Source organism: Neopsephotus bourkii, unplaced genomic scaffold (assembly GCF_033783945.1).
Source record: "Neopsephotus bourkii isolate Nb327-2 ecotype Australia unplaced genomic scaffold, CSIRO-AGI_Nbou_v1 NB_860, whole genome shotgun sequence".
Classification (NCBI taxonomy): Eukaryota; Metazoa; Chordata; class Aves; order Psittaciformes; family Psittacidae; genus Neopsephotus; species Neopsephotus bourkii.
Genome location: NW_026901356.1, coordinates 2534582 through 2557419, shown reverse-complemented (window position 1 = coordinate 2557419; position 22838 = coordinate 2534582). Strand labels below are relative to the sequence as shown.

At 54.0% G+C, this 22838-nt stretch overlaps 2 protein-coding genes and 1 long non-coding RNA gene across 10 annotated transcripts in view; 2 read left to right on the top strand and 1 right to left on the bottom strand.

Moving 5' to 3' along the window:
* Positions 1-9991, top strand: part of LOC133213975 (uncharacterized) — a 51999-nt gene extending 42008 nt beyond the window's left edge. Inside the window, exon 4 of the long non-coding RNA XR_009725943.1 lies at positions 9945-9991. This is a non-coding gene — a long non-coding RNA (uncharacterized LOC133213975). The remainder of the gene's footprint in view (positions 1-9944) is intronic.
* Positions 6954-11561, bottom strand: LOC133213974 (uncharacterized). 4 transcript variants are annotated; one of them, XM_061356592.1, is made up of 3 exons: positions 10346-11056; positions 9184-9257; positions 6954-7441 (listed from the first exon to the last, which is right to left on the bottom strand). In XM_061356592.1, the coding sequence occupies exons 1-3, from the start codon at positions 10562-10564 to the stop codon at positions 7285-7287; spliced, it is 450 nt and encodes a 149-aa protein (XP_061212576.1). In that variant the 5' UTR covers positions 10565-11056; the 3' UTR covers positions 6954-7284. The 4 variants fall into 4 exon arrangements, 3 of the variants coding, with proteins under 3 accessions (XP_061212576.1, XP_061212574.1, XP_061212575.1); XR_009725940.1 differs by lacking the exons at positions 6954-7441; positions 10346-11056 and adding exons at positions 8371-8799; positions 11074-11561; XM_061356590.1 differs by lacking the exon at positions 6954-7441 and adding an exon at positions 8371-8799.
* The window catches only part of WT1 (WT1 transcription factor), a 33782-nt gene continuing 22369 nt past the window's right edge, over positions 11426-22838 (top strand). For 2 of the 5 annotated variants that reach the window (XM_061356586.1, XM_061356585.1), the window contains exons 1-4: positions 11426-12165; positions 16018-16140; positions 16303-16405; positions 21848-21925. In XM_061356586.1, coding sequence (XP_061212570.1) covers positions 11775-12165; positions 16018-16140; positions 16303-16405; positions 21848-21925 — 695 coding nt within the window. In that variant the 5' untranslated portion in view covers positions 11426-11774. Of the gene's footprint in view, positions 12166-13551; positions 14468-14489; positions 14601-16017; positions 16141-16302; positions 16406-21847; positions 21926-22838 lie in introns of those variants that run through there. The other 3 variants (XR_009725939.1, XM_061356588.1, XM_061356587.1) reach the window with 3 other exon arrangements.

Genomic DNA, 22838 nt, shown 5'->3' with positions numbered 1-22838 from the left:
GGTGAGCAGTTAACAGAGTTTGTGTGGGTCAGGGTGAAAGGGAGAACAGCTACGGGAGACATTACTGTGGGGATCTGTTACAGGCTGCCTGATCAAGAGGAACCTGCGAATGCAGCGCTCTACAGACAGGAACAGCCTCACACTCACAGGCCCTTGTCCTCATGGGTGACTTCAACCACCCTGACATCTGTTGGAGTGACAGTACAGCCCGGCACAAGCAATCCAGGAGGTTCCTCGATTGTGTGGAAGACAACTTCCTTCTGCAAGTAATAGAGGAGCCGACAAGGAGAGGTGCCATGCTTGACCTTGTGCTCACCAACAGGGAAGGGCTGGTTGGAAATGTGATGCTCCAGGGCAGCCTTGGTTGTAGCGATCATGAGGTGGTCAAATTTGAGATCCTCAGGACAGTGAGAAGAGCGTGCAGCAAGCTCACTGCCCTGGGCTTCAAGAGAGCAGACTTTGGCCTCTTCAGGAACCTGCTTAGTAAGGTTCCGTGGGATGTAGCCCTAGAGCGCAGGGGGCTCAAGACTCTTGGTTGATATTCAATGATCACCTGCTACAAGCTCAGGAGTGTTGCATCCCAACTAGAAGGAAGTGCAGCAGGAGGGCCAGGAGACCTCCTTGGATAGCTGCTGAGGAAATGTCGAAGGAAAAAAGAGGTTTATAAAAGGTAGGAGCAAGGACAGGCAGCCTAGGATGAATACAGGGATGTTGTCCAGGAAGCTAGGGACCAGGTTAGGAAAGCTAAGGCCTAGTTAGAATTAAACTTGGCTAAGGATGTGAAAGATAACAGGAAGGGATTCTATAGGTACATAGTGAATAAAAGAGAGACTAAGGACAGTGTGGGTCCTCTCCGGAAGCTATCAGAAGAGCTGGCTACCCTGGATGTGGAGAAGGCTGAGGTTCTGAATGACTTCTTTGCCTCAGTCTTCACTGGCAAGTGCTCTGACCACACCACCCAAGTCTTGGGAGGCAGACGCAGGGACTGTGAGAATGAAGACCTTGGGCCCACTGTAGGATAGGATCTGGTTCGAGACCATCGTAAGAACCTGAACATGCATAAGTCCATGGGACCTGATTAAATCCAACTGCGGGTCCTGGAGGACCAGTATGTGCTTGCAACCCAAAAAGCCAACCGTATCCTGGGCTGCATCAAAAGGAACGTGACCAATAGATCAAGGAAGGTGATCCTGCCCTTCTACTCTGCTCTCATGAGACCTCACTTGGAGTATTGTGTGCAGTTCTGGTGTCCTCAACATAAAAAGGACATGGAACTATCAGAACAAGTTCAGAGGAGAGCCACAAGGATGATCAGGGGACTGGAGCACCTTCTGTATGAAGATAGGCTGAGAAAGTTGGGGGTGTTCAGCCTGGAGAAGAGAAGGCTGCATGGAGACCTCATAGCAGCCTTCCAGTATCTGAAGGGGGGCTATAGGGATGCTGGGGAGGGACTCTTCGTTAGGGACTGTAGTGATAGGACAAGGGGTAATGGGTTAAAACTTAAACAGGGGAAGTTTAGATTGGATATAAGGAAGAAGTTCTGGTGAGCTAGGTTGGTGTTGGGGTGGTGAGGCACTGGAATGGGTTGCCCAGGGAAGCTGTGAATGCTCCATCCTTGGTGGTGTTTAAGGTCAGGTTGGACAGAATCTTGAGTGACATGGTTTAGTGTGAGGTGTCCCTGCCCATGGTAGGGGGGTTGGAACTAGATGATCTTAAGGTTCTTTCCAACCCTAACTATTCTGTGATTCTATGATGTGTGCTCTGAAGTTCCTGGAACTTCACCTGCCTTGTCTGTTATTAAAAGGAAATCAGACTCTGAATTCAGAAATTGATAATGTAGCTCCATGTCAGTTTTGGCACCTTACACAAATGGACACCATTATCCAGGTCTAGTCATAAATCTGATAAATTTTAGCAGAAATAGGTATTTAGATAACTATCTGTTCTGACTGGATGTAAACTCAATTTCAAGTATATAGTGCTCTCAGGTTTTGAAGAGATAAATTACCATATTTGCCATCTTCAGAAGACTAAACTCGAAGTCTTTCAACCTAAGCTGAGGGTGTGTAGATAAAGTATAATTTGTAATATGCTCTAGTTTGTGGCATGACCTTTCCTTGTTTATGGAAAAGAACCATACCTTTCCAGCAGTGAAAGGCTGCAGAAGCTGTTTCTTTGAAGCAGGATGTGATGATAGAAGCAAACTATTGTAACTGTGTAACGTGGTGATGTTCTAATATGCTAAGCATGAGTTGCTCAACCATGTATGACTTAATTGGGTAAATAGTTGCCTTTACATGAACTTCAGTATCCCGGAACAATAAGTTGTATCTCAAGGATATATTATAAGCTTGTAAGAATAATATGCAGTTACTGGTATCTTCCTAATGTCACAGCAGCACAATGCTTGTAAAATACTTTTTACATTAAAATCACCACAGATATGTATTTAACGACACATTCCTTGATACAAGGACCATAAAGCAGACTAGGGAATTTTTTTTTTAAGACATCCTTACTTGAGGGCTTCCTGTGAAGTTGATCTTGCAGTGTCATCCAAAGTTCCCTATCCTGATTTGACAATTTTATGGGTTTGAACTCTCACTCGGTTTTTCAAGGTGATTTAGTTATCGGTTTGTGTGTCCTTACATTTAGAGACTGCCGCATGTAATTGTTTGCAGAATATTTAGTTCAACTTCCAAGTGCTTCTGTTCTAGAGAGATGCTGTTGGAGGGAGCTCAGAGGAGGACAGCAGGAAAAATGAAAAGGACTAAACATCTGCAACCTGAATAAGGGGTAGGAAAAGCCGGAATGAAAGGCCATAATGGTTTATATGTAACTGAAACATGTAAGCATGAGAGAGAGAAAAGAATTATGTTGAGTTTGGCAGGAGGATGTAATGAGTAATAGATGGAATGGTGAAGGGGAAATAAAATTGGCTGGATGAAGAAAAGCTTCCTGACCGCGAGATCTTGTTTGATTACTGAATTTTCCCAGGGGACTTCTGTGATTTGGGAAGAGTTGTACAAGACTATTCAGAGCCTCGCAGTGCTCCACAAAGCATAGCTCTGTAGTCACCTAATAACTTGGCATCCAGGAGTGGATACTCTTCCCATCTTTTAACTGTGTTTCAGGTTCTTTGGATTCCTTCTGTTTGCTGGGCAGCCCAGAGCATCCCTTGAGTGCTGACTGACCTATGGCTGCTTTTTTTGGTTAGCATTACTATATATTACAGCTCTTGAAGAAACCTGCCTCCTCTGAGCTAGTGTGTGCAAATGTGTTTTCTATGGCTATGGGGTTGATCCCATTTCTTTGAGGCAGGAGACTGCATGGTTGGAATCAGCTATCCAAAGGGACATGATCTCTGAAGATGCATTAGGTGGCAATTTCAATGCCTTTGCATATGTCCTCATCAATCTGGACCCAAGCCTTTACCATACCTAGATGGATATTGCCTATAGATGGTGTTGGGGTGAAGTATATTGCAAGTGTGAAATACTCTGAAAACCTTATTTGGCTAGAGAGGGGCTTTTACCCTTAGACAGCAACTAGTAAAATAAGGAAAACCATGAACTTTCTCAACTTATTCAAGAACTTTCATTCGATGATCAAGCACGTGTAGCTATTACAAGGTGTTTGTGTTGCGCATACATAGAATTATTTCATTATAGAACTGGTGTCTCTCTAAAGCTGACTCCAGTAGTTCCCCTAAGAGAAGTTTATCTGATGAAAAATTAGGTGTGTTTTAGCTGATACCCACCCAATTTGCTGAACTTATTTTTACTCCTGCCCAGAGGTTTTGAGAGTAAACATAGCTGAGAATCCATTTGGATTTGACCAGTGAGGAGAGAAGCATGCAAAAACCCCGGTAGTGAAGGCTACAAGGCTTCTACAAATTGGGAAGCTCAGACCATGGAGCTGGGAAAATGGGCTGACAGGCTTTTCCCCTGGTGGGTCTCTTCTGCTTGGCCTTTCAGTGTATGCCTTGTTTTCAGCCAGCTGCTCAAAGCAGTAGAACCCATTTCCTCAGATGCATGTAAAGTAGCAAACATTGCTGCTGCTTAGAGTGCAACAGTGCGATAAATATTGCAAAAAGTGAGGCTCTTGGGAGCAGAGCAGGCATTAGGTTGCATGCAGTTTCAAAGCTAACTGGTTGAAACTGTGGAAGGCCTGAATTTTTAAACAAATCACACAAATGTGATATTTTCATGTAAATTAAACTACTAATAACTACTAATAAAAAATCTCCTTCTAAAGATACTCCTTAGAATTATCTCCTCATTTGAACAAACATACATGACTTGTACCTACTGATACAGATATATCTAATGTCTACCAAAGCAAAAAAAAAAACCAACAAAAATCATGTAGATCTGGAACAGTGCTCACAATGGAAGTTTCATTTGCAAGGGATTTAAGGATTTATGGAAACTTGAAGTGAGTATTATGTTTTGAATAAATGCACCATTGACCAGTATCAGATTTCCATAGTCTTTATCTTGTTTTTTTCTAAGCAACTGCTCATAAACTTTTTTAATATCTTGGCTAGCATGATGGTGCTACTTGCAAATCTGTTCATAGAGCTATTATTCTATGATAGTGCAATCTAGAGAAAGAAATAACACTTACTTAGTTGTTTCTTTCATTGTTTCATTTAAAAAGCCATAAATAACAAGTCGATAGGGTTTCTTTGTGCTTCTTTCAACTAACATGTTAAATATTTCAAGAGAGTTTTGTCAAGATATCGCAAAAGTAGCTCTTACTTCTGATCTGAACTTTACGGAACCCTGCTTTCATATAATAGCAAGGAAAAACAAGTGATCAGTCTGAGTCCACGACTCAATAGTTACAGCAAACTCTCCGTGCTTTTGATTCCTGTGTCATAGCAGTTAGTACTCAGATGAATTTAGCAGTCAAACATACACAAAATCTGAAGGGAGAGCAATCTCCTGTGACTTCTAAAGAAGTTTGACTTCTAAGGCAAGTTCAACATGTGGGCTCCCTCCCTCGCCTCCTTTCTTCCCCCACCTCTCTCTGTCAAGCACGAACTCTGACTGTCCCTGTGTAGCTCACTCTCAACATGAGCTTTGCTGGATAAGTCTGCTGGTGGCAGCAGGGTCAGCAGAGGCTGCTGCTGAACAGTGACAGCCACAAATGTGAAAACAGCTGAGACCCACAGTGACCTGCTGGTAAGAACCATGCAGGCACCTGCACAATCCAGTGATGTTCTAGTCCATTCTGTAAAGGGCACCAGGGCTTCTGTCCCTGCTTGCATCAGATACTGGAGATTTCAGATGACTGTTCACCCTCGTGGTCAGGCCAGATATTCCACGCAGCAGGATGTGATGCATACACAAGGGAAAGACTGGCTGTAAAGTTCCGATTTTTTGAAGAAAGAAAAATATATTCAGTGGGGAGCCTCAGAATAAAGAATTGGGAAACCTTTTGTTTTGGTTGGAGCTACATTTTTGCTGCCTGTTGCTTCTAGGCAACTAGATCAGAAAAATGAGTTTGTTTGCCTTTGGCATATTGCTACAATACACACATATCAGTACATATAGTCCAGAGAGAAGAGAGACTCATACCTTTATGTAGCTGCACTTAAGTGAAGAACTGCGTATGCTCAGTTGAAGCTTAAGGGCTATGCCAGGGCTGAGGAATCTCTCCCCAGGCAGTGTAGGAGCTGTTGGCTATGCTCTGCTAGCAGGGCTGGGAGCAGGGACTTACCATGTTGCAATAGCTCTGCAGCTCCATCCAGCCCTGCCACCCTCTCACAGGTCACATCCCTGACAGATCACCCTGAGCTGTGTTGCATAATACAGTAACTATCTGTGTGTATTTGCTTACTGAAGGTCTCCAAGCACCCCACAAATACTGCTGGAGTACTGCAGTGTTCTGGCAAAACTGCCATCACCTCTTCATTTCTCCTTAGCTTGAAGGAGGCATTGAACAGAACCCATGAGCTTTTGTTCCTGTCTGCTTTACACACCAGTCACATTGTCTTCACTGCTTGCCCTCTGCACTAGCTGAGCATCTGTAGGCAGAGGAGATGCTTGGCTTCCCCTGCTGCATGGTACAAGGTGTTAGATCCTGGTCGACTGAAGTCCTTAAGCTTTTATTTCAGTGGGACCACTCTTGCTCTAAAGCACCCCTAGTCAGGTGCTTACATCTGTGAATTCCTCTGAAGTGTGTAGGATGAGAACAAAATCCTCTGAAAAGGGTTTCAGATTCCCAGCTGACATAAGACAGCAGCCTCACTGGAGCCCCACTAGTTTCCCACTGACGAAGACTAGCCAAGGGAGTATCTTCGTACAGGGCTGCAAAACAGCTTTGTAAGAACAGAGTGAGATTTGGACTTTGCTTGCATTGTTAGTGTGTTTGTTCAAGAATGAATCTGAAGGATAAAGGCATGGAGGGTTAGTGTTTAGGAAAACATGCTCATGATCTCCGGTCTACTGGAGGAAATGGAAAAGGACAATTCACCTTCTGCCTCTGTCCTGTACCACCCAGAAGCTAGCGAGGCTTGAGGCTGCTGGTGGTAAACTGCCTTTCCTTACCCAAGAGGTACCAGAGATACTGCAGCATGTGGCTGGGGACAGCAGCTCCACTTCCACCAGGGCTTTAGTAACGCTTGTGGATGTACAATGTTTGGTTTATATTTTCAACATGTATTCAAAGATGTCGTTCCAGGTGGCTCAAAGAATTCTTTGGATTGTGTCTGTGGCAATATTGTTACCGATTTGCTTCTATATTATTACATTTATAGTTCAGTTTGCCTTTATAGTGGGATCTACATACTACAACCAGGGAGAAATGAATTCCCCAGATATCAGTTTCTAATGTATTAAGTTTCAGAATATTTTTTAACTTCTCGTCCCAAAATAATAATTTTATTACTTCTAAAACCATTAGAGAAGCCAAGAACTAAGCATAAGAGCTTTCCTCGTGCCCCCAATTTCTTTTGTATGTATCAAATACCTATACAAATTCTATATAATAGCTTTAACTACTCCATCGGTGTATCCCATTGTATATCTAAGACTTTTAAAGCATTACATACACTGAATCTGAAGGATGTTACCAATACCCTGTTTTCTGTGAACTCTTCACCAGAGCCCCGGCGAGGGCAGGATAGAGAGGGATACTTTATGGCTCTATACAGCCCCGTGATTTATGCTGAGCCTCGTCTCAGCAGTGCGCCGATAAATTTAACAGAGCCCTCGTAGCACGTCCTACTTGGCTCGGGCCGCACCTCTCACACCTCCGGCACCGAACCGAACAGCGCTAGGGGAAATTCGGACGAGCTGGCTCGGCCCAGGGGTCCCGCAGGTGCCAGGGCTGGAGCCGAGGTGAACATGGGGTCAGGGCCGCGGTCCGGCGCGGCTGGGCTGGGCTGGGCTGATCAATTTCCCGTGCCCGGTGCCTGCGTCCCGGCGCGGCACTAATGCGGAACAAATTGAGACATATCCTCTCCGTAATTAGTTCCAGCGTTTCAAAGATTTACGGTAAAATAATGGCCAGAGCCCCACCGGCCTGGCCTGGCCTGGCTCGGCCCTCCGCTGCGGCGTTGGGGAGGCGGACAGGGGGCCGTGAGCTCGCCCCGCCGCTCCCGGCCGGGCCGGGGCCGGGCTGGCGGGGCCTGCAGCGGCGCACACAGCCCGCGGGGGCGGGCGGGGAGTGAGCCGATGGCGCAGACTTGAGATACGGATCTGGGGGTGTGGGGAGAGAGCTCCGGATGTCCCCCCCCCGGAGCCTAGGGGTTGTTCACTGGAGAGCCGCCATCGGGTTATCCCTCGCCTCGGGGGAACCAGAATGCCCGAGCAGCTTCGCGGACAGGCGGGTAGCGGGCATGCACCTTCTGCCTTTAAAAAATGCTTTTTTCCCCCTGAAAGGATAACCAAAATGTCCTCTCCCCAGCTCAAAAACGCGCCGGTGGCCCCCTCAGCCCGAGCCCGCCTTGCCGGGGCTGCCATGCTGCCCGCAGCGCTCGGCGGGGAGCGTTGGGCAGTGGGCAATGCAGGATCGGGGCCGCTGCGGAGGTGCTTCGCAGCTTTGTTCTTGGCACTTAAATAATCAAACTCTGAACAGCTCCCTGAGTGAAAGGAGACTGATCCACTGCGTGCTGTGAGCGGGATTGGGTAAGGGATTTATCTCTGTTTAAGTCAGTTCCTCTCCCCACCAAGCCGCGAGAGGATCATTGAGTTTAGTATGGGGTAGTAAGAATTACCGGTCTTTCAGCTGGTTGGCACGGCAGGAGAGAAAGAGGAACAGGGGAACACCAGCTTGGGGAGGTGCTTCAGCTCTGCCCGGGCTGGAGCAGGCTCCCGAGCCCCTTTTGCTCGGGATCGCATGGGACTCTCAGTCGAATAATTCTCCTCCTGGAAATATCTGTTACTTAATCTTGCACAGTGTGCCTTTGAGCACAATCGAAGATTGAGCATTATCGGGAATTAACATAGGTATGGAATAGCGAGCAAACCAACTAAGTTTGATTGCTCCCTGGCAAAGATTTGGATCGGGCCGTGTTTGGAGAGGAGAGGGCAAAACGTTCCGGCCCGCCCGCGTCTAGAAATTGGCAAAGAAGATGCTGTCTCCTCAACTGCCACCTCTTGGGCCACTGCTGTCGGCTGGGCACCGAGGCCCGGGAGCCGGCGAAGGGTTTGTGTAGATGGAGTGACTGGCATCGAGGTCGGGATCTCCGGGGAGGAGGCGAGCAGGTGTCCCAGGCACGGGGAAGCAGCTCCCCCCGGCATGCTGGGGTGCTCCCCAGGGACCTGCTTCCAACGCTCCCGGCCTGGGCTGCGGGAGTGAGTGCCCGGCTATGCAGCGGGGCGGGGAACTCTCTCCCTGGTGCTAGCTGGAAGGGAATGGCTGCGGGAAGTAGCGCTGGCCGTTTCCAGAAGTTCCCAACCCGCCCCGGGGTAGAAAGTCCGGGCTTCTCGTCCCCTCCTCGGGCTGCAATGCTGAGGGTTTCTCCCGGGAAGCCCCGGTACTCGCCCTGATCCGGAGAATCCTTGTCGCAGCCCGCCCTGTTAGCCCGCGACCGCTCCGTGCCCTGCACGGCTGAGGCGGCCCGGGAAGGTGCCGGTGCCCAGCGCTGCGCAGGGCCAAGAGGGCACCCCGCAGCTGCCGACGACCTCTGCTTCCCCAGCCTCGATGAGCAAGGGGGTCTGCTTGTTTTACCGCTGGAAGGGCGAGAGGGGCGAAGGTTTGGAAGGGCTTTGGCAGTTCTTCCTTCCAGGTGGAACACCGCAGACCTAAGCGATGAAGAAAACATTTTCACTTTAAGATTTATCAAGCTTGTTTTTTCAAGATAAGAAACACCCCCCACACTGGTTCGAAAAACAGTCCCCTTCAGGAAAGGCTTTTTCTGTTTGTACCAGGAGAGGTCTAGTTTTCACGGGAAATGAAATACTCCGCTTAGACTGGGTAAAGACTTCTATTTCTGTATGTCTGTTGCCCGTTTCAGACGCGGAGATGAAGGGACCAAACTCAGGGATCGGCCCTTCAGACCCTGGCTAACCCAGCAGCCGTCCCGATCCCGCACCCCCCGCGGGTACCGGGCGAGAGGGCTGCGTTGTGCGGGGAGCCCGGGGCGAGGGGGAGCAGGGCCCGGGGCCGGTAGTATCCCAGATGCCGGCCGAGGGTGGTTTAGTTTTGGCTGTAGTCATGGGAAGCAGCGGATCCTGTAAACTTAGATGGTCTTTAATACCGGCAAAGATAATCAAGATGTCTTTCGCTATTACGTTACACGTAGATTCCACCGATAAATAGATTCACGCATTAAAAGAGATTTGAAAAGGTAATTATCTGAAGTTAGTTTGTAAAAATTAACATGATTTCATAATAACAAAACCTGCCAGTTTTGGTTAAAGAGTTTAAAGAGAAAATGGAATGATACTTGGATAATCTAATAATGCTGATTTTAATCTCTTTTGTCGTAGAACCCTCTGAATTTTAAAATGTCGTTTCAAGATTGGTGATGCATGCAGCGGGGAGAAGAAAATACAGAAGTGTAATTTGTCGCCGGGAAGACAACGGGTTCGGTCTTTTCAGCGGCAGGTAAGTGTTTGTGGCGTTTATTCTATCAAAAAGAAACGCTGCAAAAGGAGGGACACGCGGCTGGGGAAGATGCGGCTATGAGCTGCGAGCGTTTTCGGTTTTGGTAGTGACCGGTGGAGATGCGCAGGGGCCGGGGCGGTGCTCCCACGCGTACCCTTAGAGCACACTGCCCGCGGGAGCTGCCCCACGCGTGCTCGTAGGAGCAACACCGCTTCCTCCCCCACCCCTCCGGTGATTATTAATTATCAGTTCTGAAGGAAGACGGCAGGATTCCTCTTCTCACGTTTGGCGCTGCAGCGGGCTCGCCTCTGCCCGGCGTCCCACCTGCCCGCGGCAGGTACCGCCATGTCCCGTGGGTCTCTGCCGCCCTCCCCGGGGCTTCCTGCCGGTTTGGGAGGACTCCCGCGTCGCCTAAATCTCGGCATCCCTCTCTGCTGGTGCCGACCCTAAACACGCCGAGTCGCCTGGAAGGACCGTCCGGGGGTAACGGAGAAGGCGCCATGGGCTTTCTGCCGCCGCCGCCGCCGGGCTGCACGCTGGGGAGCTGCTGTCTAGGAGGCTGGGGAGGGAAGAGAGAGTCCGGAGGTGCCCAGGAGAAGGGCCATGTGAATCTAACAAAAGCAGGTTACTTACAGCACTGCGATCCTCCCCCGCCTGCCAAGCCTCTTCTTTCCCCCTCACACACGGGCAGGTTGGAGGGACGGGGCTGGGACCAGGCCCACGTCGACCCCGGGCTCTTGCAAAGGGCGCCCGCTCCTGTCCTCGCCGGCAGAGCTCTTGGTACCTCGGTACGGCTGGCTCGGAGCCCCTGAGGCGAGCGCCTGGTGAGCGAGCGGAAAACCACTTTCCCCTTGCAGGGACGGGTCCGCCCGCTCCGGCCCGGACCACGTTCCCACCTATTGCAAGGGCGGTGGCTTCTCCGCCCGGTCCCGGGGCTTGCTACCCGGCCACCCTCGGGAGTCCCCACAGACACGGCCGGACCTGGTGGGGGAGTCATCCACACGTACTTACTGACCACCTGGATCCCGCTAACAGTCGCGCAAGTCTCTCCTAAAGAGAAGGGACGTTAGGGTGAGATTTAGTGGCACTTGCACCAGAAGAAGGGTGGGAGTGATGTGTAGGGAGATATATTCTCCCACAGTAACCTCTCCCCCTCCATCCCCGACTCTCCTTGTCCCCCTTTCTCCTCCCCCACGTGTCTGTCCGGCTGGGTTCAGCAGAGCTGGCTGTGGGCAGCCCCTTGGCGGAGGTTGTGTGAATGGAGGATCGGCGTGGCTGACTCCTCCTCCCCTGCAAGCGCCTCTATTTGAGCTTTGCAAAGTTGAGGGCGAGCAAGCATCCGAGGTTAGGCGTGCGAGGAGGCTGTGCCCCCCTTGCACGGACAGACGGACACACGCGCAGGCAGACAGACACACGCGGACGCACAGGCACACGCACACCCGTCCCTGCCCGGCCCTGCGCTGGGAGCGGGTGCAGCCCCGGAGGCGATCCTGGAGAACAACCTTTCCCTGTCGTTGTTGCCGGCTCCCGCCGGGCTGGACCCGGGGAGCTGCGTGCCGGATCAAACCTCTCCCAAAGGGCTGAGCTCGCCAGCCTGGTGCCTGCAGCCGGAGCCGGCCTCCGGCTTGGCGGGCAGAGGCCAGGTGTCCTGGAACAAGTGCGGTCCGGGGACAGACTGGCTGCCTGGCGGCAGGCAGAAGGTCTGCGAGCAGATGGGCTCCGATGTCCGCGACCTCAACGCGCTGCTGCCCTCCGTGCCCTCTCTGCCGGGCAACAGCAACTGCACCATGCCGGTGAGCAGCGCGGCGCAGTGGGCTCCCGTCCTGGACTTCCCCCCGGGGGCCTCCTATGGCTCGCTGGGGGCTCATTCCTTCATCAAGCAAGAGCCGAGCTGGAACGGGTCGGACCCTCACGAGGAGCAATACCTGAGCGCCTTCACCGTCCACTTCTCGGGTCAGTTCACGGGCACGGCCGGGGCTTGCCGCTATGGGCCCTTTGGCGCCCCGCCGCCCAGCCAGCCGCCCTCCGGCCAGGCGAGGATGTTCCCCAACGCTCCCTACCTGCCCAACTGCCTGGAGAGCCAGCAAGCGATCCGCAATCAGGGTAAGGGCAGAGCTGCCGGGCTCGGGGGGCAGCCCCGGAGCTCCCCGCTTGGCAGGGCCGGGCCGCGCTGAATGTAAACACCGAGCTCAGCCTTTCTTCGCAGGGGCCGAGCAGGATTAAGAGAGCCAGCCCTTCCGTGCCTCCTTTCCTTCCCTGGGCGGTAGCCACTTCGCTCCGATGGGGCTCTAGAACCCAGGACGTGCTCGCCCGCAGCCCACTACTCTGCCAGGCGGGCTGGATCCCCCGGGCCTTCGCCGGGTCGGAGCAGCCTCTCGCCTGCTTGTTCGGGCTGGGAATGGGGCCGGTGCTGGAGTGGATGTGGGGCTGGTGCCCCAAGAAATTCCCTCAGCAAGTCTATGGGGGGGTGGGAAGAGGGCGTACCTCCAAACCCCATCCCGAATCCGAAAACCACTGTCCTCACGTTAGTGCTTTCAAGCACTTCAGAGAATTATGCACTGAGTGCCCCAGGCCGTGATTTATGTTCAGCATCCCCGTGGCCGAAATCGACTGTACTGTCGTTAGCGGCGGCTGAGAAATTCCAGTGGGCTGCACGGCAGGGCGATGGATGGGTCATTCCCTGACTGTGGCACCGGGATCACCGTCTAGTCGTTTTTCTTCCAGCGGCTGCAGTACAAATATCTGCGGGTGCAAGGGGAGGAGGAGGAAGGAAAAGGGGGCGAGCTTTCGGAGAGCTTGTCCGGGGCCTTTTTCGGTCTGCTTCCCTCTCCTTCAGTTGCCCCAGGGCCGTGTGACCGAGGGGGGTCGGGCCGTCGCGCCTGCGGGCTGAGGGAAGCACGGCGAAGGGCCGGAGCGGAGGCCTAGGCTGTGTGTTAGCCGAGGCCGGCGAGGCGGCCCGGGGCGACGTTTGCAGTACGAGGAGGTAACGGCGGCGGTGGGGAAGCGTTTGTTCAGCTGCACGGCAGAATACGGGCCTCCTTCGGGCAGTGCATCCCGGTGCCACCGCTCCGCTGCCTTCCTTTCCCGGCCCCGCTGGCCGCCCGGCCCGGGCGCACAGTTAACGCGAGGAACCGCGATCGGGGCGCCGGGGTCTTGCCGCCGAGACCGGCTGAGGAGATGAGCAGCGGCCCTGGCACTCCGCGACAGCGTCGGCCTCGCCTGGTTGGCGGTGGGGCGCCGGAGCCGCTGCGTACCCTCCGGGGCTCCGAGATCCGCCCGGGAGCGGCCTGTGATCGCCCCAACACAGAGCGCGGCGGATCGGGGAGCTCTGCCGGGGAAATCTTTAAGACATATGAAAGGATTTTAGATATCACAGAGGATTTGTAATGGCTGAGCACAAATAGCGACGGGAAGGTGCAGAGGAGGGTGACGGAATAAGCTCGGCCCTGGGTGTGTGAGCGGATGGGAGAGGGAAAAAATACCTGCGACCTAGCGCCATCCTGTAGCCTGAGTTTAACCACCCCAGAGAGAAACAGAGCCTTTAACGCGCCGAACACTGAGCCGGTGCCGTGCTTTACTTGGTCCCCGGCTTTGTGCGGGAGGCGCTCGGTCTGCGGCGCAAGGCCCCGCACACAGACCCCTTTGCGTGCCCGAGAGCCAGGGCTCAGTGGCCATACACTTATCTTCGCACCTCCCGGGCCCGGCCGGTTGGATCGAGACCCTGTGAGAGCGGTGTCCCGCTCCTCCCGTGATCCGCCGGGCCTGGGGGCTCCGCTAAGCTCGGGGCTGCTCCCCCCATGAGCAGCACCTCAGCATAGCCATAGCTATGTTCGGCGGCGACACGCAGAGAACTCCTTCGGCAAGGAGGAATTCGGCAAAGAGCGTTTGATTTCCTTTTGTTTTTATGTGTGTGTGTCTGTATGGATAAAGTGTTCTTCCTTTGGATCTCCTCAAGGCTGAACTCCTGGGTTGTTTCTTTTAAGCCGGTTGCTCCGACCGTGGGAAAGATGCTACCTTGGCGCTGCGGTGACACTTTTGCCAAGTCTGGGGTGGTGTGGGGGTTAGGGAACTAAAGCTTTGAAACCTCTGCCCAGTTTTCCTCTCCTCGTTCGCCTGTCTCTTTCATCCAGCTGGGCTCCTCCAACAACTGGACGCCTCCAGTTCTCTACCAGATGTACAACTTTCAATTATTTTCAGCACATCTTAATCAGAACTGTCTCTGATAACGCCCTAATTAAAGAGACCTCACTATCGGCAGCTCGGTTCAGAACCCAACTTTCTTATCACATTCCTGAAGCTTTGGGTCAGGCAACACCGGAAAATGCGGCCAAAACCTCGTTCTGCTCCGAGCTGAGTTTTGAAGGTCACCGAAAGTCTGCGCCGGGCCAGAAGTAACGTGGAAAGTGTTAGTGCTTGCTGAAAGTTAAAAAAGAAGCAGAGGAAAACGGGGGAAAGGGAGTTGAAGGTTGAGGCTCTACCCTGAGGGCTAAGGGAGGAGATAAGGAGAGAGAAGCAGCTGTGGGATGGGAGCCCGTGAGGTACCGGTCTGTCATCGCTGCCGCAGCGAGGCAGAACTGGGCTCCTGGGGCCAGGGGATGTGGAACAAGCCAGCCCCACATCTACCCCAGCCCCGCAGCCTCAGCGCCGGCTTACATTCCTCGCGAACGAAGGGGAATGTTTCAAAGGGTTATTTCTTCCTCCCTCACGCCCCCCCCCCGTTGCCCCCCCCGTTGCTCCTGCGCAAGGTTAATGAAGTTCTGTAATGTCGCTAGATCCAGGCTGTCTGCACAGAGAATGAAACCGAGAAGCAGCAGTTGCACCCCTTTTTTTTGCCTCTCCACTTTATTCTCCGTACTTCCCCCTGTGGTATATATCGATAGATGGGCGGTTGCGATGCAGAGCCCAGCACCCGGCACCCAAGGGAGCTGAGAGAGGAGCCTGAAAACAGCCCAGGAGTGCTTCCTCTGGAGTGACAAAATCCTCCCCGGCCACACGCCACTTCCCGACGGGCAGGGAGGGGGTGCCCCGGCTGGATAAGTGGGGTTCGGGAGGACGAGCAGTGCTGCTTTTCGTTTCTTTTCCCAGCCCGGGCCGGACTTTTTAGTTTGTTGTTTTGGAAGAGTGACTCTCAGAGGAGCTCGGCTCTGGGGTAAACGCTGATGAGCCGAGAAGCCTCCGAGATAATATTACTTTGTAATTACTTTTTTAGCTGAGTTGTTTAGCCAGCTCCAAGTCATTAATGAAAGCTGGTGTCCAAGCACCTGATTTACGGTTTGGTGTCGGCCCGGGGTCAGCAGAGGTGGGTGCTTTCCATCTAAATCTGCTCGGTGTAGGAAACAAAATAAGCTGTTTATTATTTGGCAGAGTAATTTTCGCTGAAAGGAGGAGTTTTATTTTTGCATGTAACATTCCGCCTCTTTATTGCAGACTCTTCAGAAAGCGGCTTTAAAAAAAAAAAAAAAAGATTAAAGGGTAACTTCTAAATTGGAAACGGCAGAGGAGTGCACTGAGCAGATGGGAACCTTCCTCTTTAATATGAGCAACAATTAATGAAAACATCCTTTTTATTACCGAAGCCGATCTGTTCTCTTTAAACACGGCCTAGACTTCCGACTTTCCGCCCGCGAGCGGGCTGCCCTGCGCGCCTCTCTCCACGGCCAAGGGGGGGTTCCATCGGGGTCCGTGGTGGTCCCACCGGGGTTCCACCGCTCCGCTCCGGCCCGGCCCGGCCCGCAGCCTTGCAAAGTGCATTTGGTGGGAGATGAACGGAGGGACACTCGTTGTCGTTTTCCTCATGGTGGGCGGGCAGCAGCACCGGGGGAGATGAGCATGGTGCAACAACCGGCTCCTCTCTCTCGACGCCCGCCCGAGGAGGCTTGGCGGGAGGAGGGGGGGACTGTCGGCCGAACGAACCCAAGGCACGTCCTAACCCCTCAATGCTCGCTCCCTCGGCAGGTTACAGCACCGTGGCGTTTGACGGGACCCCCAGCTATGGCCACACGCCGTCGCACCACGCCGCCCAGTTTACAAACCACTCCTTCAAACACGAGGACCCCATCAGCCAGCAGCCCTCGCTAGGTAATGTCAGCCCCGCGGGGGCCCGGCCCGCAGGGCAATCCGGTGTCATGCTGCTGCCCCACTGCAGTGCCGTCGCGGAACTAGAGCTGCCCAGGCCCGGGGGACGGGGCCCTGCAGCCCCCTCTGCAGCGCGGGGTTGACTCTGTGCCGCTCTCTCCGCAGGGGAACAGCAGTACTCGGTGCCTGCTCCTGTGTACGGCTGTCACACCCCCACCGACAGCTGCACTGGCAGCCAGGCCTTGCTCCTCCGGACCCCTTACAACAGGTACCTTGCCTTGCCTTCTCCTGCGCGAGTCGTGTTCTCCCCCCTGCCTGCCGTCCCAACAGCTTTCTCCTTTCGGCAATGAAACAGATCTGGGTTTTCCTTTCTCAAAAGAAACAAAGATTTACGCGTTAAAAACAAACAAACAAACCGACCCAAACCAAATCCCCACAAAACGGAAAAGGACACTGCGCCTTCCACCCTGAGCCACACCGTGTCTCAGAGCTTTACGGGGCCTCCTGCCCACCCCGGGACAGGGTTTGCGAGGTCCGTGGCCTGTCGGCGTGGGCGCTGCTTCAAGGCCACAGGGCTCAGGCACTAAGCTACCGGTTCGGGGATCCTCGCTCCGGCTGCAGGTGCCGACTGCCTTCGGAAAGCGGGAGCCGGGCTGCCCCGCCTGTGTTCGCTCTTCATCTGCGCCGGGGGAAACGCCCGGGGTAGCCCAAACGCTGCTCCAGGGCATCTCTCACTGCCCGGGGCAGACGCGGGCCCTGCAATTCCCCTTGGCTCACGCTGCACAGTGGGGATAGCCCGCTCAGGCCACGGGATCCCTGTTTCTTCACCCACTTCACTACGGGATTCTCCCACCCGCTCTTCCTCCAGGCCGGGAAGATGTGCGAGTGCTCCCTGGTGAGCAGCAGCGATGGGCAGAGAGTTGTACAGGCAATTAAAACGCAGCCGCGTCCAGGGGCTTCGGCTTGCAGAGCAAGATCCCTTCCGATGGCTCCCAGGAGCCACGGGGAATGACCTGCAGGGAGGTTATTTATTGAAAACGGGATAATAAACCCGTCGGGTTTCCCTGCTGGGAGAAAGGTGCTCTTGGAGCCTTGCTGCAGGCGCGAGCGCTCCCGGCCAGCAGACGGGTTCCTTTGCAAGAGTGGCTTCGTGTTCTCTTCGGTCCGGCATGGGGGCTGCGAGTGTCTCTCGCAGTTTTACAACGTGTTTAGTGAGCAAAGAAGTTCCCCCAAAATTATTCTTCAACTTTTTGTGAACTTGGAGCCAGTCCCGTAGCTCGGAGTTGCTAAGTGACCCTCGCACACAAAACAATGCGCCTCCGTGAAGGAAGCGGCGAGCGGCTCCTCTTGTAGGCCGGTTATACCATCTCTGATTAATCAGCACTGGATGTGGGACAACAAAATTCTGTCACTTCCAGAAGCCACTCTGCTGATGAACTTGAGCTGACGTCAAGGGAAGGAGGGAATGAGGTAATGAAGGAAGGAAAGAAGCCTATCCAGAGAGATTAGCTTGCAGAATAATTGGCGGGGCGAGCTCCTGCGCTGGAACGGCAGAGATTGCTCGGGGAAGTCTATAAATACGGTTTGCAGGGGGGCTTGGGCTGGCCGCTCCCCCGCCCCGTCGGCCCTTGCCCAGCTCCCGTGTCGGGGCTCCCCGCTGCAATAGCACCGCGGGCGCTGTCCCCTGCGGCGTTTGTACTTTCAGCGGTGCGGGCCCCGTTTCGGCAGGTGTGATTCCGATAGGAAAAGAGCTGCTTGTGCCGAGAGCTCCCTCCTCCGTGTGTATGTCCGTCGGTGGCGTCGGGGGGGGGAAAGCACAGGCAGCATCGCCCCCGGGCCGCCGCCTCCCGCCTAGGGCTCCAAGACCTACATCCCAGCACGAACGGGCAGAGCGGCCATACCGAAACGGTTTCTGCCCGATCTTGGCCTTGGTCTGCTCCGCTCCCTGGGAGGTTTGCTACTTCCTTCTGTAGGATAAGGGTTTAAGCCCTTAAATCTCGCACTTGCACCGTGTGGAGGGCAGCTCCCGTTACACAGAGCTTCAGCATTGAAGCCCGAGCAGAGGGTGACTCCCTTATCGTCTCCCGCATACATTCAGACGCATCTTGGAAAACGGTGTTCCTACTACAAGTGCACTTCCTAGGAAGGGTTGTCAAGAAAGGAGATGAGTAGTTACGGTGCAGCAATGAAAGCGACTTCTTAGCCACTTCTCCAGAGGCCTGAAAACCGACCGCCAGTCTTTATACACATTTATATTGATTTGGCCAAACCGTTATTATTATTTTTTTTAAAGACTGTACTTTTTCCGTACCCACTCTGTGAAGTTTTCTCTCGCTTTTCACTGTTCAGGCCAAGTTTGCCAGCTCTGTTTCGACAGTGGATGGCTCGGTGGCCGCGTCAGAGCGGCGAGGCCGGCAGGGATGGATGGGATAGGGATGCGGACGGCACTGTTGCGTGGGGTGCGCAGGGGATGGTGCTCACCCCCGGCGTGACGCCCCTGTCCCTCCTCGCACCGGCTAAGGACGGCAGCCGTCCCCGCTCGCTTTTAGCAGTGCGGCGAGCTCGGGAACCGGAGGTGTCTGGAACCAAAGGTGTTGCCTCTTTCCGCGGCGGGATGCAACAGGCAGTGTTCGTCCTGCACCAACCTCCTCGGGTAGCGCACGGGAGTCCTTTGAGATCCCTATCCACCCCATACTGGCCGAGGCTTGGAGTCCGCCGGCTCCCGCAGGGCCATTCCTCCCGTATCCCCGTCTCTCTGCTGAGCCAACCCAGGGAGACGCGGGAGGGACCCATCTCCTTGTGGTGTTCTTTCTTCCCCCTCCTCGTCGCCCCACCGCTGCAAGGGACCGCCGCGAAGCCTGCCTGCTTCCCCGCAAGGGAGTAACGGGGGTGAGCGGCAGGGTCTTTGGACTGGGGTAACAGGAGGTACCCTAGGGCTGGAGAGCTTTTACTTTCCCCCATACCCAGGCAAAAGCGCTCGGGAAGGGGGCATCTTGAAAGAAACGGTTAAATGATAGTAAGGAAGGAAAAGTAGCTCCGAAATCTCTCGTCTCGGCAACTACTTGCTCTTGGTTTATAACGCAGCCCCCTCTGCCAAGGAGCGCTGCGGCGGCGGTGGTTGATAGCTGGATACGGATGACAAACCCGCGCAGATTGCAAGTGTGCATTAGATGACTAGCGTTTGTGGGACTATTAAAATGGTGATGTGAACTTTTCTACCTCGCGCTGTTTAATGTAGTAAACATGCTCGATGTTGAAAATTTACTGTGAGTCACACTTACAAAGACTTTAAAAGTGGAGGAGTCTCGGTGCAGATTATAGCTCTTTCTGTGCAGAGGTCAAGAACTCGGTAATACTGCAATGCAGGCCAAAACAAACTCTATATGATCTACTACTGGTTTCCTTTTGAGTTCCCTTTTTGCTCAGCGTTGACTTCCTTTTATTCCACTCCAACTTACATTAATCCCCGTTGTAGAAATGCCCCCCCCCCCCCTTCCTCTCGTTTCTCTTTAAAAGGATCTCTGTAATGAAAATAAGTTATTTTTAGTGTCTTCTCTGTGGCCATTTGGAGGGCCAAGGATTCAGATCGGAATCGGGGCAGGCGGATCCTCGGGGACCCCGCTTTCCTTCTCATCATTCAAACTTCATCCAAAGACGAGATTTCGAGAGGAGCAGTTAATTCCATGAGATGACCTAACGGTACTGTCAGTAACAAAGCATGGCCAGGCGTAAATGGAGTCAGGGGTGTCCTGCTCTCTGTCCCGTGCTAGATGTGAGATGTTTAGTTCCAATGGCCCCGGGCATGGTTTACAGCTACTGCTTGGGCTATCCAGGCTTTTTGAGGTGTAAACCTTCCAGGGCCGTGTGTTCAGCATCTCCACAGAAAACAGATCTCTCTCCTTGGCCACTGCCGGCAGCAGAGTTGGCACCGGTCCCCTCTGCACCGGGGTGAGGGGTATGGGGGTGCCCCTCTGAGCACACCCAGGTGCCAGGGCACATCCCACCCGGGGCTTGCAGAAAGGCCGCAGCGCATCCCGCAGGGCCACAAGTCAAGCGTCTCCATCTCCCCAGTCTGGAGCGCCTCGCCCGCCCCGACTGCCCCGGCGCTAGCTCCTCCGACTGCTGCCTCACCGCAACTGCCGCGGGCGGCCGGGGAGGGCCGAGGGCTGCGGGTCTTTACTGAGGCCACCCGAGCCTGAGGGACCGAGTGCCCCGGGCGCCTCCAAAGGCCGCAGCCAGCCCAGGCTCCGCCGCTGAGCTGCCATCGGAGCTGTAGACCCAGGGGCAAACCGGGCAGAGCGGACGTTAGACGGGGCGGGGGGCGGTGTGAGCCGCGGCTTCCCCTCACCACTGGACGGGCGCTGGTTTCAGAGCTGTGCGGTGCGGTTCGGTTCGGTTTGAACAGCGTCACCCGAAGGCGGCAATGCAACACAGTGGCTGCGAGGTCGTGACAAGATGAATAAGTGTATTGCTTTATGAAAAAGCAAAGGAGGGGGAAAAGTGGATATTGTGGGGGAGGCTCTTATAAATGAACTGTCAAGCGAAAGAAAGTTAAAGGGAAATCTCCTGCTGTAAATGCATCGGGCGGGCACTTCTAATAAAAATCAGGGTCCTGGAGGAATTAATTACAGCAGCATTACAGGAAGAATTCGTGGAATTGCAAAACGTGGTTGGCACAGACCAGCACGGGCTGCTATTGCGAATGGGGAAACTGCAGGAGAGTTGAACAATTCCTGGGCTGATATGCGGGACATTGTAGTAGCATAATAGCACTTCAGACACACGGATGAATAATAGCGTCCAGTGATACTGACAAATGATATTGTGCATACTTCGGGATTGAAGTCACTTAATTTGTTTTTGTATGCAAAAGCTTCCCACTGGAATCTGACTTTTTAAGGACGCTTCTACCTGCTATGAAGCAAAAAAAATAAGGGAGAAGAAATACCTTTCTCCACTACCAGAGTGACAGAAATTCGCCGCGTAAGGCCAGCGAGCGGAGATGTCATTAATCAACCTACGGGGAGACCTGCACGGCCCCTCGGGCCGCCGTTCGGGGAGCGCTCCCAGAGCCCGCCGTGGGCAGGGCGCGGAGCAGGACCCCCGAGCCGCGGCCGCGGCCCCTGCTCGGCAACGGGGGCTCCGCTGGGCTCCTGCTGCCCGCGTTTGGAACGCGCCCGCTCCAGCGGCGAGCCCCGCTTATCGCCCAGCCACTCCATTTTTCTCCGGCTTGTCAAGCCCCTCTGTGTAGCAACATCCATCAGGAGTCACGATAGCTGTTCCGCTCCATTAGCCGCATGGTCCCGCGCCCTCCCGCTTACACCCGCTAACGGAGCTGCCCCTTCGAAAAGATAACCCGAGCCGGGAGCCCGCCGGGCCGCCCGTGGTCGTTTCATTCATTTCAATATGTCAATATCGGATACGGCTTTTCTGCAAGGAAAATTTGTATGTCCCCACTCCCATCTATTTCCACATCAGCAGGTTTGCTGATCCAAAGAGGCTTCTCGAGCCACAGCCATTATTTTCTTCTCAGTTTCCTTTTATTTTATTTTCTAAATTCACAATACATCGATAAAATGAATTATATAAAATATATTAACTTTCTGCTATTATATATTGAAAACCAGTAACAAAATGTTGCTGTCTTGGCAAATTGGTTTTTATTTGATCGCTGTGACGTTAGTTCTAATTTTCCGTATTTTCACAACAGTGACAATTTGTACCAAATGACCTCACAGCTTGAGTGCATGACATGGAATCAAATGAACTTGGGATCCACGCTGAAGGGGTAAGGTGTTCTATTCCTTTTTAATCTCTCGCCCTTGCATAGCTGTGTTGCTGAGCTAACTCCATGTTTTATTTCACGACTTGGATCCGGTCACTAGCACGAAAAGCTACGGCCAGTCCCGGCAGCGGAGCATCCCCTGGCCAGAGTGACTGCCATTTTCACAAGCGGGAAGTGGGGCGTTGGGGTGCTGCCTGGGTCAGGGTTACGAAGTGAAGCCATAGGTACGAGCGAGCCGTTTTGCTCTGCCACGGGGCTCCACTGGGGCAGGGCCGGTCCCCGGGGCCAGTCCCGGCTGGACAGCAGCGGCCCCTCCGTGCTCTCCTCGTCGAGTTGTCGCCTATTCCTACCATCCCTCTTCCCTTTCCCTCCCTTCGCCAGGCCCTGCGTCCTGTGTCCCGGCCCTGCCGCCTCCCGGCTTCCTTCCTCCAGGCCATTGTCGCCCTCCCACCTGCCGGGAAGAGGCTCCGGCCCGCCTCCCCCGCGGGGCTTCCTGCCTCTGGGCGGGCAGGAAAGGCCCCGAGGCGCCGCGGGGCCCCGCCGGGGTGGCGGCCGCGGGGAGGGGGGAACCGTGCTGCGGGCTGCCCCAGCCTACCGCTGCCCCGGGCCCGGCGCTGGGCCCACGGCCAGGTGCTGGGGTGGACAGGGAAGGAGTCAGCAGGGCGGCAAAGAGCTCTCGGGCCGGGGCTGGGGCCGCAGCCGCTTCGCTCGGCAGCCGGTGCTCGGTTCTTCTAGTAGCCCTGGCACTAGGGGGGCGCAAGAGAGGACTGAGCTGGTCTGGTGTGCTACCCCATTTTCACCTTGTTTCATCCACCATGAGCAAAAGGCACCTTTTGTCCTTAGCAAAGGTAAAGCCAAAGATTGCCTGCTCTGCTCCGGGCAGGTAATTGGCCTTGAGCCCCAAAGGTAGGTATCA

Excerpts from the sequence above, each read along its gene's own strand:
- LOC133213974 (XM_061356590.1), bottom strand. The coding sequence starts at position 10,564 with ATGGCGCCTTCTCCGTTACCCCCGGACGGTCCTTCCAGGCGACTCGGC. Across the intron at positions 9,258-10,345 it reads AGCCCGCTGCAGCGCCAAAC|GTCTGCGGTGTTCCACCTGG; the intron begins GTGAGAAGAGGA and ends TTCATCGCTTAG. Across the intron at positions 8,800-9,183 it reads CCCCTCTCGCCCTTCCAGCG|CCCAGGCCGGGAGCGTTGGA; the intron begins GTAAAACAAGCA and ends TCACTCCCGCAG.